The following is a 15,221-nucleotide window of genomic DNA, read 5'->3' as shown; positions in this document are numbered from 1 at the left end:
GATACATGAGTAAAGGCTTCACTTTGCAATCCTCACTAGCATTACAACAAAACAAGAAAGTTAGCCTGTCTTTTATAGGCTTGTGTCCTGGGAGTGCCTTTTCCCCCTGAGTAATGTAAGTCCTGTTTGGCATTTTCTTCCAGAACAGGCCTGTTTCGTCACAAATGAACACTTGTTGGGGTTGGAATTTTTCAGCTTCACCATGCCTTATCACACTGTGTATGCCACTATGATTCTTAAATCTCTCAGACCAACCTTTGCTGGCCTTAAATTCACCAATATGAGCACTAGTTCCAGGCATCTTTTCCTGTTCAACTGGGTGTTAGTCGACTGGTGTGGGTCGCATCCTGGGGGACAAGATTAAGGACCCCAATCAAAATAAGTTAGGCAGTCCTCGATGACTCACTGACTTTCTTGGGTTATCCTGGGTGGCTAACCCTCTGGGGTTGTTTCTCATTAAGCCACACCAACAACAGTCTCTCCACATCTTCAAGTAGTACGGCTGACGGTGGTGCAGCAACAGCTGACGGTGGTGCAGCAGCAGCTGACCATGGTAGGATAGTATTTCCATAGTATTTCTCACCCTTTTTACCACAGGATTGGCACTAGAAGCTTTCTTTGGGCCCATGGTGGCTAATTTAGCAGTTACAAGCACTATAAACAATGGAATACAGTGGACCCCTGCCTTACGATATTAATCCGTTCCTGAGAGTTCATCGTAAGCCAAAATTATCAATAATTTTCCCCGTAAGAAATAATGGAAATCAAATTAATCTGTTCCTGACACCCCAAAGTATGAAAGAAAATATTTTTTTAACACATGAAATATTAATTTTAATACACACAAACTGAAGAAGACATGCACAATTACTTGTACTCTACTAAGAATAGAATACATGACACTTACCTTTATTGAAGATCTGGTGATGATTGATGGGATGGGAGGAGGGGATAGTGTGGAAGTTATTGTTTAGAAGGGGAATCCCCTTCCATTAGGACTTGAGGTAGCAAGTCCTTTTCTGCAATTACCTCCCCTCTTCTTTTAATGCCTCTAGGACCAGATTGAGTCACTGGACCTCTGTCACACAACAAATCTGTCCATAGACCTCTGTACCTCATTGTCCATAGAGCTCTGTACCTGTCATTGTACAGGTTGCCAACACGGCTTGCAGCAGCTGTGTCAGAGTGATTTTCATCCATAAAGGTTTGCAGTTCAATCCACTTTGCACACATTTCCTTAATCTCTTTTTTCAATTCCATACTAATTCTCGCCCTTTTTACCACAGGGATGGCACTAGAAGCTTTCTTGGGGTCCATGGTGACTTATTTTGCAGTTACAAGCACTAAAAACACTGGGATAATGTGAAATGTACCGAATGTATGCGTAGATGCAACTGTACTGGCTGGCTTGTAAACACTGGCGCTGAGGCCACACGTGGGACGCATCCTGGACGAATCACATAAGGCGAGTTTTTTATCATGAAGCGAGGCAAAGTTTTGCGGATTTAACATAACGCGATGCGTTCGTAAGGCGGGGGGTCCACTGTAATACAAAATGTATCGAATGTATGCATGAAACCGGCCACCCTAGCTTGTAAACAATGACAGCAGGGCAGCCGAGGCGCTCAGGCTGGATGGACAGGTTCGAGATGAATCACATTGGGCGAGTTTTTTATCGTTAGCCAGGCCAAAATTTTTACGTTCCAACGCTTCATTGGGCGAATTTAATGTTATGCGATGCATTCATTAGCCGAGGGTCCACTGTTTGTCAGTGATGTCAGCTAGGCCTGTATACCTTGTACATGTACTTGTAGAAATAAAAATATTATTATTATTATTATTATTATTTATTTTATATTTTATTTTTTATTATCACACCGGCCGATTCCCACCAAGGCAGGGTGGCCCGAAAAAGAAAAACTTTCACCATCATTCACTCCATCACTGTCTTGCCAGAAGGGTGCTTTACACTACAGTTTTTAAACTGCAACATTAACACCCCTCCTTCAGAGTGCAGGCACTGTACTTCCCATCTCCAGGACTCAAGTCCGGCCTGCCGGTTTCCCTGAATCCCTTCATAAATGTTACTTTGCTCACACTCCAACAGCACGTCAAGTATTAAAAACCATTTGTCTCCATTCACTCCTATCAAACACGCTCACGCATGCCTGCTGGAAGTCCAAGCCCCTCGCACACAAAACCTCCTTTACCCCCTCCCTCCAACCCTTCCTAGGCCGACCCCTACCCCGCCTTCCTTCCACTACAGACTGATACACTCTTGAAGTCATTCTGTTTCGCTCCATTCTCTCTACATGTCCGAACCACCTCAACAACCCTTCCTCAGCCCTCTGGACAACAGTTTTGGTAATCCCGCACCTCCTCCTAACTTCCAAACTACGAATTCTCTGCATTATATTCACACCACACATTGCCCTCAGACATGACATCTCCACTGCCTCCAGCCTTCTCCTCGCTGCAACATTCATCACCCACGCTTCACACCCATATAAGAGCGTTGGTAAAACTATACTCTCATACATTCCCCTCTTTGCCTCCAAGGACAAAGTTCTTTGTCTCCACAGACTCCTAAGTGCACCACTCACTCTTTTTCCCTCATCAATTCTATGATTCACCTCATCTTTCATAGACCCATCCGCTGACACGTCCACTCCCAAATATCTGAATACGTTCACCTCCTCCATACTCTCTCCCTCCAATCTGATATTCAATCTTTCATCACCTAATCTTTTTGTTATCCTCATAACCTTACTCTTTCCTGTATTCACCTTTAATTTTCTTCTTTCGCACACCCTACCAAATTCATCCACCAATCTCTGCAACTTCTCTTCAGAATCTCCCAAGAGCACAGTGTCATCAGCAAAGAGCAGCTGTGACAACTCCCACTTTGTGTGTGATTCTTTATCTTTTAACTCCACGCCTCTTGCCAAGACCCTCGCATTTACTTCTCTTACAACCCCATCTATAAATATATTAAACAACCACGGTGACATCACACATCCTTGTCTAAGGCCTACTTTTACTGGGAAAAAATTCCCCTCTTTCCTACATACTCTAACTTGAGCCTCACTATCCTCGTAAAAACTCTTCACTGCTTTCAGTAACCTACCTCCTACACCATACACTTGCAACATCTGCCACATTGCCCCCCTATCCACCCTGTCATACGCCTTTTCCAAATCCATAAATGCCACAAAGACCTCTTTAGCCTTATCTAAATACTGTTCACTTATATGTTTCACTGTAAACACCTGGTCCACACACCCCCTACCTTTCCTAAAGCCTCCTTGTTCATCTGCTATCCTATTCTCCGTCTTACTCTTAATTCTTTCAATTATAACTCTACCATACACTTTACCAGGTAGAAATAAAAATATTATTATTATTATTATTATTATTATGGTTTAATTTTGCAGTCCCCACTATGAGGTCTGGTCTCAGACTGAGCCGTAGGGGCATTGATCCCCGAAACCCTCTCCAGGTATACTCCAGGTATACTCCAGGCATAGCATTACCACACAGAGTGTTAGCCTGTCTTTCATGACTTGTGTCCTGGTAATGATTTTTCTTCTTGTGTGATGTAGGTTCTCTTAGGCATTCTTTTCCAAAAGAAGCCAGTTTCATTACAATTAAAAAACTGTTGAGGAATAAATCCCTCAATGTCTACATAGGGTTTTAAATTCCTTAACAAACTTTTCAATCTCATCTCTGTTAGAGTGGCAGCCTCCCCATGCCTTACTACATTATGAATCCCACTCCTATTTTTAAACCAATTAAACCAGTCCCTACTTGCCTTAACCCTTTGACTGTCGTGGCCGTATATATACGTTTGCGAGGTACCGTGTTTGATGTATATATACTCATAAATTCTAGCGGCTTCAAATCAGGCAGGAGAAAGCTAGTAGGCCCACATGTGAGAGAATGGGTCTGTGTGGTCAGTGTGCACCACATAAAAAAAATCCTGGAGCACGCAGTGCATAATGAGAAAAAAAAAACTCCGACCGTTTTTTTTAATTAAAATGCCGACTTTGTGGTCTATTTTCGTATAGTATTTGTGGTTGTATTCTCGTTTTCATGGTCTCATTTGATAGAATGGAAACTATATTATAGAAATGGAGGTGATTTTGATTAATTTTACTATAAAAAGAACCTGGAAATGGAGCACAAAGTACAGGAAATGTTTGATTTTTGCCGATGTTCAAAAGTAAACAAATGATGTCACTTGCGCTTTATAGTAATCTGTTTACATTAATGTTTTATCACTGATTTCATCATTGCTTAGTTAATCTTAAGTTAATTTTAAGCCAGCCCGTAATGCTATGCATAGTATAAGTGGCTTTGGCATGCTGCTCTTATCTGTATTTTTTTGTACCTCTGTATGTGTGCTCAAATTGTAAATAAAAAAAAATAAAATAATAGCCATTCTAATACGCAGTCATGAATGGGTTGATGTAATTTTTACAATTATTACAGTATTGCAGTAGTCTGCATAACAGTAAATCTTCTATTTTTTGTTTGAATAAAATTTCAAAATAAAAAGCAAGAGTAATATCACAGGGACCTGGAGACATGACTGATGAACAAAGAAAATGTTATTTTAGAGCCAGGAATGTCTGCATTGTTCATTCTGGACCTTATTTTGAAATTGTCGTATTTTTTAATTTTCGTGAAATTGGCCAAATTGCAAATTTCTGACCATGTTATTGGGTAGTTGAAATCGGTAAATGGGCAGTTTCTTGTACTCAATCGATAGAAAAAATAGAGTTCTGAAGAAATAGTTATGAGTTTGGTTGACTGGAATAACGGAATTAGCCGAAAATAGGGCTCAAAGTGGGCGAAATTGCCGATTTTTAAATATCGCCGAAGTCGCTAACTTCGCGAGAGCGTAATTCCGTCAGTTTTCCATCAAATTTCGTTTTTTTGGTGTCTTTACAATCGGGAAAAGATTCTCTATCATTTCATAAGAAAAAATAATTTTTTTTTTTTTAAATTTTGCGACACCAGGAGACACCTCAGGATTTGGGGTTGCGACAGTCAAAGGGTTAAATTCATCACTTTCAGCACTGTTTCCCAGGGTGTCTTGCCTAAGATCACTATATAACTGCTTCGCTTTTCCACAAATTATTGTTTCAGAAATACTGTCACAGGCCGATTGTTTTTCGTTAATCAACACTAAAAAAAAGTTTTTACAGTTCTTCAATTATTTGTGATCTATTCACAGCAAGAATTTTCACTCCTTTTGCAACATCAGCTCCTTTTATTGCCTGTTTATTTTTCAATATGGACAATATGATGGATTTTGCCATACCATATTGAGTGGCCATGTCCAACACACATGTTCCACTTTCCCATTTAGCAATGAGTTCTTTTTTTCACTTTAATTTTGTTCTCACTGCTTCCGTTTTAGGCTTGTTTCGGTCACTACTCTTTTTTGGGGCCATGATTAATTATTTTCAATGAAAATATTTAAAAAAACACCTGAGAATAACAATGAAATACCAAAAAATTTCGGCTTGACAAAGCTCCTGGAGAGCGAAACGTTGCCACAATAAAATGTCACATTAGTTGCACTTGTGTCCTTTTACTTTACCCAAAAATTTCACAGAGCTTTTACAAATGATGCTTAATGAATGAAAGCTGATCGACTGAGTGCATGATGCTTTGATTTCATCCAAATGAGCCATTTTATTTAGGTTGAACATCAGGGCAACATCCAAATACCAAGTCAAATTCTTCTTGAAAAAGTGGGGAAATATCAAGTTGTATGAATATAAGGACATACGAATATTGAGGTTACACTTTATACAACCTCTCCTCACTTAACGACGGAGTTCCACTAAGACCACGCCGTTAAACGAATTTGTCGCTAAGTGAGGAGCATACTATAATGGTAGTGAGTTTGTGTCAACCATCTTTGATACTGTAATAAAGTTGGTAGAATTACCGACAATATGTAAAGTAAAAGGACACAAGTGCAACTAATGTGACATTTTATTGTGGCAACGTTTTGCTCTCCAGGAGCTTTATCAAGCTTGATAAAGCTCCTGGAGAGCAAAACGTTGCCACAATAAAATGTCACATTAGTTGCACTTGTGTCCTTTTACTTTACATCTCTGTTACTGTTTTAATGTCACCTGTGCACCATTATAGCATTTCTGGTATATTTTTAAGTGTTTATACAGTAGTGTATTGTATATTGAAAAAAACAGAATATAGGAAATCAGCTCTAATATACATTATTTAGGTATGAATACTGGTCAGAGAAGCCCATCGTAAGTCCAAGGCGTCGGTAAACGAGTACGTTGCTTAGTGAGGAGAGGCTGCAATTATATTCATAATGTAACTGCCAAGAAATTATGCACACTATGGTACATCACTCATTACAACTGATTACAGTTCAGGGTGACTTGACATTAGCAACTCACAGCTTACCTTAGAATTAACACTAAGAGTGAATGACTTGTGTCCACTCATTTCTAGTTTGTTACTTCATAAATATGGACAACTTGAATTACCAACTTCACTTGAACAGCAGTTCTGCAAAAAAAAAAAAAAAATAAAAATGGTGTGATTAAAAGCCACCACTGTACCAGTATTTTACAAACAATTCAATCATTATGATTTTTTTTTCTGAAGAAGTGACATATTGAGTATAGGAGGATTTTTAAAAACAAGTTTTTAAAGAGAAAGTAGAGGGTGAGTGTATTCATGAGCAATACTTTTGAGAAGTTGAAATCCTTCCATACCTACCACATGCTAGATTCTTCTTTGGTGCATCAAGGGCAAAAGCACACTCACAAACCATATTCCACCTTAACAATATATATAAATTTGATATTTACTAGTTTACCTGACCAGCCAGGCTGTGGCTCATACGTTGGTTTGCATGCGACCAACAGTAACAGCCTGGCTGATCAGGCCCTGATCCACCATGACGCCTGGTCACAGACTGGGCCATTGACCCCCGGAACCCTCTCCAGGTATAGTCCAGATAATTTATTTGTACCACCCTCTTCCCTTCTTTTCTTTGTCACATTTACAAGGTCACCTCAGCTTATGCCATACTGAGCTCTGCTTCCCAGTTTCCAGGGAAGAAATACTGCCCGAAGCTGCTGCGAATACGGAAAGAAACAGGAACAAAAAGTTCCTAATTAGGTCAACTGGACCCCACGCCAGAACAGCCTTAACTTTTCTAGTAAAAGGATTGCACAGTTATGTATAATAGACACACTGATGGGAAATATAAGTTTATTTAGGCACAGGTACACATGAGTACAATCATCATGCATAGTGTAAATTACCTAGGATAACCCAAAAAATTCAGTGATTTATTTCTATTAGGGTTCTTATATTATTAGTATTATAATGCCAAACTAGTGGGAGTTATAAGGAATGGAAGGCAGTAAGGTTTCATCCAAGGAAGGTAAGGACAGGTCTAATACCTTGTATCATATAACTCTCTTCAACGGCATGCAAACAAATAGAAAGTGACTTCATTTCATTAACCTGAACCACAATAACCCAAGCTTATTTTTTTACAAGAACATCATTTGGAAATATAGCTATGAATACGAGAGCTGCCGAGCATTATTACTATTCATGTTGTTGTGGGTAACAGTAGTGAACAATGTTCAGTATAACAAAGTTATTTTTTTTCTTCTACTTGATGTTGGTGTTTCCAGGGCCACTTGCAGCAGACGCCGTCTCAAGTCCAGCTTCACCGAGTCCGGGGAACAAACTTCGACCACAGAGGAAGCAATTTATTTATTGATTTATTTATTTTATGTCTTTGCAAACAGTAAATAACTTTAAGAACAGGTATATGTAAGTACAGTCGTCATACATAGTATAAATTACCTAGGATAACCCTAAAAAGTCAAAAGTGACTTATTTCCAATGGGGTCAGGAACATGACTAGCAGAGATACTGCCAATGGACCCTAATGGAAATAAGTCACTCTGTCTGACTTTTTGGGTTATCCCAGGTACTTTGCACATATGCTGCTATGTATGATAATTCTGTGTAACTGTATTTGTGTATACCTGAATAAACTTACTTACTTGCCAAACTTGCATTCAATAACTATATGAAGAATCTGAAATAAAGAATTAGTGGTAGTAAGATATTTTTTGAGATTATATTCTTTACTGTACTGTGTACAACAAACTATATGAAGTAAATATAAAATACGAAATTATTAATATTTCTTTCTAGTGTTATAACAATGCTTAATGGGGTCTCACAAAGACCATTGAGACCTCTGTAATCCTGGTTTTTTCTTTTCTTTTTTTTTGGTGTGTGTGTGTGTGTGTGTGTGTGTGTGTGTGTGTGTGTGTGTGTGTGTGTGTGTGTGTGTGTGTGTGTGTATGTGTGTGTGTGTGTGTGTATTTACTCACCTATTTGTACTCACCTATTTGTGGTTGCAGGGGTCGAGTCCTAGCTCCTGGCCCCGCCTCTTCACCGGTTGCTACTAGGCCCTCTCTCTCCCCGCTCCATGAGCTTTATCAAACCTCGTCTTAAAACTGTGTATGGTTCCTGCCTCCACTACGTCATTTTCTAGGCTATTCCACTGCCTGACAACTCTATGACTGAAGAAATACTTCCTAATATCTCTCTGACTCATTTGTGTCTTCAACTTCCAATTGTGGCCTCTTGTTTCTGTGTCCCCTCCCTGGAACATCCTGTCTTTGTCCACCTTGTCTATTCCACGCAGTATTTTATATGTCATTATCATGTCTCCCCTGACCCTCCTGTCCTCCAGTGTCGTCAGGCCGATTTCCCTTAATTTATCTTCATAGGACATTCCCCTTAGCTCTGGAACTAACCTTGTCGCAAACCTTTGTACTTTCTCTAGTTTCTTGACGTGCTTTATCAAGTGCGGGTTCCAAACAGGTGCTGCATACTCCAGTATGGGCCTGACATACACGGTGTACAGTGTCTTGAACGATTCCTTACTAAGGTATCGGAATGCTGTTCTCAGGTTTGCCAGGAGCCCATATGCTGCAGCAGTTATCTGGTTGATGTGTGCTTCCGGAGACATGCTCAGTGTTATACTCACCCCAAGATCTTTCTCCTTGAGTGAGGTTTGCAGTCTTTGGCCACCTAGCCTATACTCTGTCTGTGGTCTTCTGTGCCCTTCCCCTATCTTCATGACTTTGCATTTGGCAGGATTAAATTCGAGAAGCCATTTGCTGGACCAGGTGTCCAGTCTGTCCAGGTCTCTTTGAAGTCCTGCCTGGTCCTCATCTGATTTAATTCTCCTCATTAACTTCACATCATCTGCAAACAGGGACACTTCTGAGTCTAACCCTTCCATCATGTAGTTCACATATACCAAAAATAGCACTGGTCCTAGGACCGACCCCTGTGGGACCCCGCTCGTCGCAGGTGCCCACTGTGATACATCATTACGTACCATGACTCGTTGCCTCCCTGTCAGGTATTCTCTGATCCATTGCAGTGCCCTTCCTGTTATATGCGCCTGATGCTCTAGCTTCTGCACTAATCTCTTGTGAGGAACTGTGTCAAAGGCCTTCTTGCAGTCCAAGAAGATGCAATCAACCCACCCCTCTCTCTCGTGTGTGTATGTGTGTGTTTATGTGTGTGTGTGTGTGTGTGTGTGTGTGTGTGTGTGTGTGTGTGTGTGTGTGTGTGTGTGTGTGTGTGTGTGTGTGTGTTTGGCGCTAACACTCACAAGATGAGCTGCGGATGCACAATAAACTAGCAGTTCAGGCGACAGAACTAAAACTAAATGCAAACGAACTTGAAGAAAGTAGAACAATACCTTCCACGGAACTTATAGAGGAATGCAGAGTGGGAAGCACAATTAAATAAACCCTGAATATCCAGAAATTCTGCAAGGAAAAATTCCCAAGCCTCTAATGTACTCTAACAAATTCCAAAACTCAGAGCAGAGGAATTAGCGTACCCGGCTTTCCCAAAAACCATTATTGTAACAAAGATGAAGGTTGTGTTTCTAGACCTACCAGGACAAGGGTGCAGAAATTAAATGCTCCATGAGTTTACCAAGAAACAAAGTAGAACAGTAGCTCTGTAAGAGCTGTGCTGAGAATAATCCTTACCCGGTTTCAAGACTGAAAGCAGGAGAAAACACTTAAACTCATACAGGAAGACGCCAGTGGACCAGCTGACGTTGGTGTCTAGGAAAATATCCAGACAAGGGAAAGAAAGATTATGAAGAAGAGAGTAAGGGATGTCCCCACCCTGGGCAGGCCGTGGAGGAATGGGGATGCAAGGGAAACTCAGGTGCTGGCTGGTAAATCTGGAAGAATGAATGAGAGCAACACCATTGCATCATGGTAAAGAGAAGTCTCACTTGTGATGCCAACTCCAGCTTATTCATATCACTTCTGCTCTAGTATATAAAGTATGCTTATGTTTTAAGGACTGATCACCTCTTAAGGAGATAAATGGTATAAAATACCAACACGAAGTAAAAGTATACACAAATGCCAGTCTTCAAGCTGGCACTGGACAAGCGCCTAAAGTCGGTACCTGACCAGCCGGGCTGTGGCTCGTACGTTGGTTTGCATGCAGCCAGCAGTAACAGCCTGGTTGATCAGGCTCTGATCCACCAGGAGGCCTGGTCACAGACCGGGCCACGGGGGCGTTGACCCCCGGAACTCTCTCCAGGTAAACTCCAGGTAATGGGATTGACAACGTTTTGCCTATACAGTACGTTTTTGCAAGTCACAAACAGATCTATCTGAGCAGAGAGTACGTAAGTATATGTAGGGAGTTTAATGACGTGAAGGATCAGGTGAGGAATATTGAAGCTGATGTTTGAGAAGAGGTAGCATTTGAGAAGGATCCGTCCAGCATGGCTCAGTAGGTCTGTTGCTATGTAGGATAATGATGAAGTTTCCTGGTAAGAGGTTCAGCTATGTTGTAAAAGCTGTTGTTCTGGATGAAATTATTAGATATACAGATAAGTGATGATTCCAGGATCCTGCGCTTCTGGGTGTCTGCTTCTCTGGCGATGAGCTTTGCATCCTGTATTTAATTAAATGGTTCCAGGAGCTTCGGTGTAAAACACATGCGCTCCTCATGTTTTCCATTCTGCTGGCAGAATGAATAAGACACATGTGCGACACGTATGCATTATTATTGACTAAGCGTTTATTCTGCCAGCAGGCTTCTTCAGTCGAATACAGAGGTGGTTATGAAACTGGAGACTGGAAAAAATGGAGAGGTAATTTGAGATGTTCAGTCCCTCAGGCTTGAAAGAAGGTACTGCTTCAGAGTAAGGAAGCTGCGCTGTATGACCCTTGTAGGTTTAGCGCTTTATAATAATAATAATAATAATAATAATAATAATAATAATAATAATAATAATAATAATAATAATAATCAAAGTAAAGGACTGACCTGACCACCTTCTATCAAGGCTGAGGGACTAGTAATTATCCTAGTACATAAACCACCGCCAACAACGGCTGAGGAATTCACAGATCAGTTAAGATAGCTCTCTCGTTAGGCTAGAAAATCCTACACCAAATATTATCCTCCATGGAGATTTGAAGAATTGAGACACTTATGCAACATATGGGAATCTTTAATGAAGAAACGTTTTGCCACACAGTGGCTTCATCAGTCTTACACAAAGCAGGAAGGTATAAGGAGAGGAGGAGTTTGAGGTAATTAGTCCCTCAGCCTGGAGTCGGCGTGTTCAGTCCATCTTCTACAAGACTGATGGACTGAACACATCGTCTCCAGGCTGAGGGACTGATTACCTCAAACTCCTCCTCTACTTATACCTTCCTGCTTTGTATAAGACTGATGAAGCCACTGTGTGGCGAAACGTTTCTTCAATAAAGATTCCCATATGTTGCATAAGTGTCTCAATTCTTCAACTTGTCGGTTTTCAAAACCATTCATCACACCTTGGAGATTTCAAACTCCCACATGCAAAATGGAAGATGGCTCAACACAACGTTATACCAGAAATAGCTCCTGGAAGCACTCTGGCTCAGCAGGTACATATCAGGGAACTAATGAGGTTTTGTGAAAAGTTTACATTGAACCAACAGATAAATGATCCCAATGGAAATGAAAATACACTGGATTTGATATTCACAAAGAACGAGGAATTAATCAGACATAACAGTTACAAAAACATATACAGTGGACCCCCGCATACCGTACGCATCACATAACGTTCAATTCGCATACTGCTCGCTTTTATCGCAAAAATTTTGCCTCGCATACCGCTCAAAAACCCGCTCACCGCTCTTCGTCCGAGACGCGTCCAATGTGCGCCCTTAGCCAGCCTCACATGTGCCGCCGGTGGCATTGTTTACCAGCCAGCCTCCGCGGTAACATCCAAGCATACAATCGGAACATTTCGTATTATTTCAGTGTTTTTGGTGATTTTATCTGCAAAATAAGTGACCATGGGCCCCAAGAAAGCTTCTAGTGCCAACCCTACAGCAATAAGGGTGAGAATTACTATAGAGATGAAGAAAAAGATCATTGATAAGTATGAAAGTGGAGTGCGTGTCTCCGAGCTGGCCAGGTTGTATAATAAACCCCAATCAACCATCGCTACTATTGGTGGTACAGCTGCTGCTGCTGCTGTACCACCGTCAGCTGCTGCTGCTGCTGTAACACCGTCAGCTGCTGCTGTAGTACCGTCTGCTGCTGCTGTAGCATCGTCTGCTGCTGCTGTAGCACTGTCAGCTGCTGCTGCTGCTGTAGCACTGTCAGCTGCTGCTGCTGCTGCTGCACTGTCAGCTGCTGCTGCTGCTGTACCACCATCAGCTGCTGCTGTAGTACCGTCTGCTGCTGCTGTAGTATCGTCTGCTGCTGCTGTAGCACTGTCAGCTGCTGCTGCTGCTGTAGCACTGTCAGCTGCTGCTGCTGCTGTAGCACTGTCAGCTGCTGCTGCTGCTGTAGCACTGTCAGCTGCTGCTGCTGCTGCTGTAGCACCGTTGTTGGTGTGGCTTATTGAGAATATTCATTCTGGAGTACTTAGCATGTTTTATGTTATTTATATTGTTTGTTATGTCATATTAGATCAACTGTGATAGGCAAATAAGCTGTAGTGTTGATATTAGCGTAATAATAAAGCATATTCTCCTGCTTCATGATACTGAGCTCATGGCAACCGACAGTGGCTTCAAAGCCACCTTATCTTTAATGGATAATGTACTGTGTAGGTCCTTTACATAATGAGAAGCATTTCTTTTATTCATTGGAACCATGGCTAGGGCTAAAAGTAAACAGGTTAAAACAATAAATGGAGAAAAAGAAATTGGAATGACTTGTGCAGCAAGTAGCGCCACCAAACAGTACCAGCAGGTTGGTGTGGCGACCCTGGAAATTTGAAATTATGCTAGCCAAAATTAGTGCCGAATAACTGAAGGAACCGAATAACTGATTGCCGGATTTGTGATGGCGGACCTGTAATGATAATAATAATCACAGAGTCTCATTTAAATGTCATATATTACGTTAATATACACATTTTCATTAATCCATCTATGATATTTTTTCAAAATTATATAATAAACATGATGCATAACATATAAATATGATAAATACACCCCACAGTAGAATAAATAAACATAAATATGAGATGTTGTAGCAGACGACTTGCACAAGTGACGCCATGTTAGAAATAATAATAATAATAATAATCACCGAGTCTCATTAAATGTCGTATATTACGTTAATATACACATTTTCATTAATCCATCCACGATATTTTTTTCAAAATTATATAATAAACACGATACATAACATATAAAGACGATAAATACACCCCACAACAGAATAAATAAACATAAATATGAGATGTGGTAGCCAGATAACTTGTACAAGTGACGAGAAGAATAACATTTTCTCTAATCTAACATAAGAGAAAATGTGTTACTGGGGGTAACTGTAGAAAATTATTCCTTTCGTATGTATGTAAGTTTATTCAGGTATACACAAATACAGTTACATAGATTATCATACCTAACAGCATATGTGTAGAGAACCCAGGATAACCCAAAAAAGTCAGAGTGACTTATTTCCATTGCCTTCACTCAGACTGTCATTTCTTCTCAATATGATGTTAATGAGAATGGGAGTGTTCTTCTTTATTTATTCTACCGTATCAATGTAGAAATAACTTGTCCACAATGTAACTTGTACACAAAACAGACGTGTACACTTTGTTTACAAAACTTACGTTCGCCTGGTTTGTTTACATAACTCGGCACCCATCCTCTCTCATGCACTCATTCTTTCCCTCTCTCATTTATTCATTTTATCTCAATTACTTACTCCTGACCCTACATTAAGACTACAAATATTTTAAGGTAAGTAATGAGTGAACTGTATATACATTTTATCACTCTGGGATGCTTAAATATCATAGATTAGTATGTGTGGGTGGGGTGGCCTGGTATGGTAGCCCGGCTGGTTACCACGCATACCACACTTGATTTTTTACAAAAAATACTACTCATCTCACCCTAGATTAAGACTACAAATAATTTAAGGTAAGTAATGAGTAAACTGTACGTATGTGCATTTCATCGCTCTGGGATGCTTAAATGTAATAGAATATTATGTGGCCTGGTATGGTAGCCCGGCTGACTACCGTACATACCACACTTGATTTCTTACAATAAATACTACTTGTTTCACCCTAGATTAAGACTATAAATATTTTAAGGTAAGTAATGAGTGCACTATGTGTGTACAGGTCTCCCTCAACATACGTGTTTTCAACTTTCGCGGACTTCACACATTCGCAAATTCCCAACTGCCAAATTCCCAGCCTCCAAATTCCCAGCCGCCAAATCATATTTAAGTTACCCGCCACCTGCAAGTCCTTACTACCCTCCCTCCGACCCCTGCAACTGGCAGCCAGCCCTCCCACCAGTGTGGCGAGTGTTTTGTTTGTTCATTATTTGCTATTAAACTACAGTATAAATAATGTAAACCCATCCATGACTGCATATTAGAATGGCTATTTGGACAGGTATTGGAAGGTGACATCATGTGTTTACTCTTGAACACTGCAAAGAATCAAACATTTGTGCTACTGCTAATAATAATAATAATAATAATAATAATAATAATAATAATAATAATAATAATAATAATAATAATAATATAATAAAAATAATATAATAAAAATAATAATAATAATAATAATAATAATAATAATAATAATAATAATAATAATA

General features: G+C 40.2%; 1 protein-coding gene across 8 annotated transcripts in view; it reads right to left on the bottom strand.

Moving 5' to 3' along the window:
• Positions 1-15,221, bottom strand: part of LOC128688141 (uncharacterized) — a 301,283-nt gene that overhangs the window by 250,843 nt on the left and 35,219 nt on the right. For all 8 annotated transcript variants that reach the window (XR_011391059.1, XR_011391062.1, XR_011391060.1 and 5 more), the window contains exon 2: positions 6,451-6,555. Coding sequence is in view for 1 of the 8 variants with exons in the window: in XM_070080063.1 (XP_069936164.1) it covers positions 6,451-6,492 (42 nt within the window). In the remaining 7 variants the exon portion in view is untranslated. The remainder of the gene's footprint in view (positions 1-6,450; positions 6,556-15,221) is intronic.

This window comes from Cherax quadricarinatus, unplaced genomic scaffold (genome assembly GCF_038502225.1).
Source record: "Cherax quadricarinatus isolate ZL_2023a unplaced genomic scaffold, ASM3850222v1 Contig125, whole genome shotgun sequence".
Lineage (NCBI taxonomy): Eukaryota > Metazoa > Arthropoda > Malacostraca > Decapoda > Parastacidae > Cherax > Cherax quadricarinatus.
Note: the sequence above shows the minus strand (reverse complement) of the source record. Positions and strands in the feature narration are given on the sequence as shown.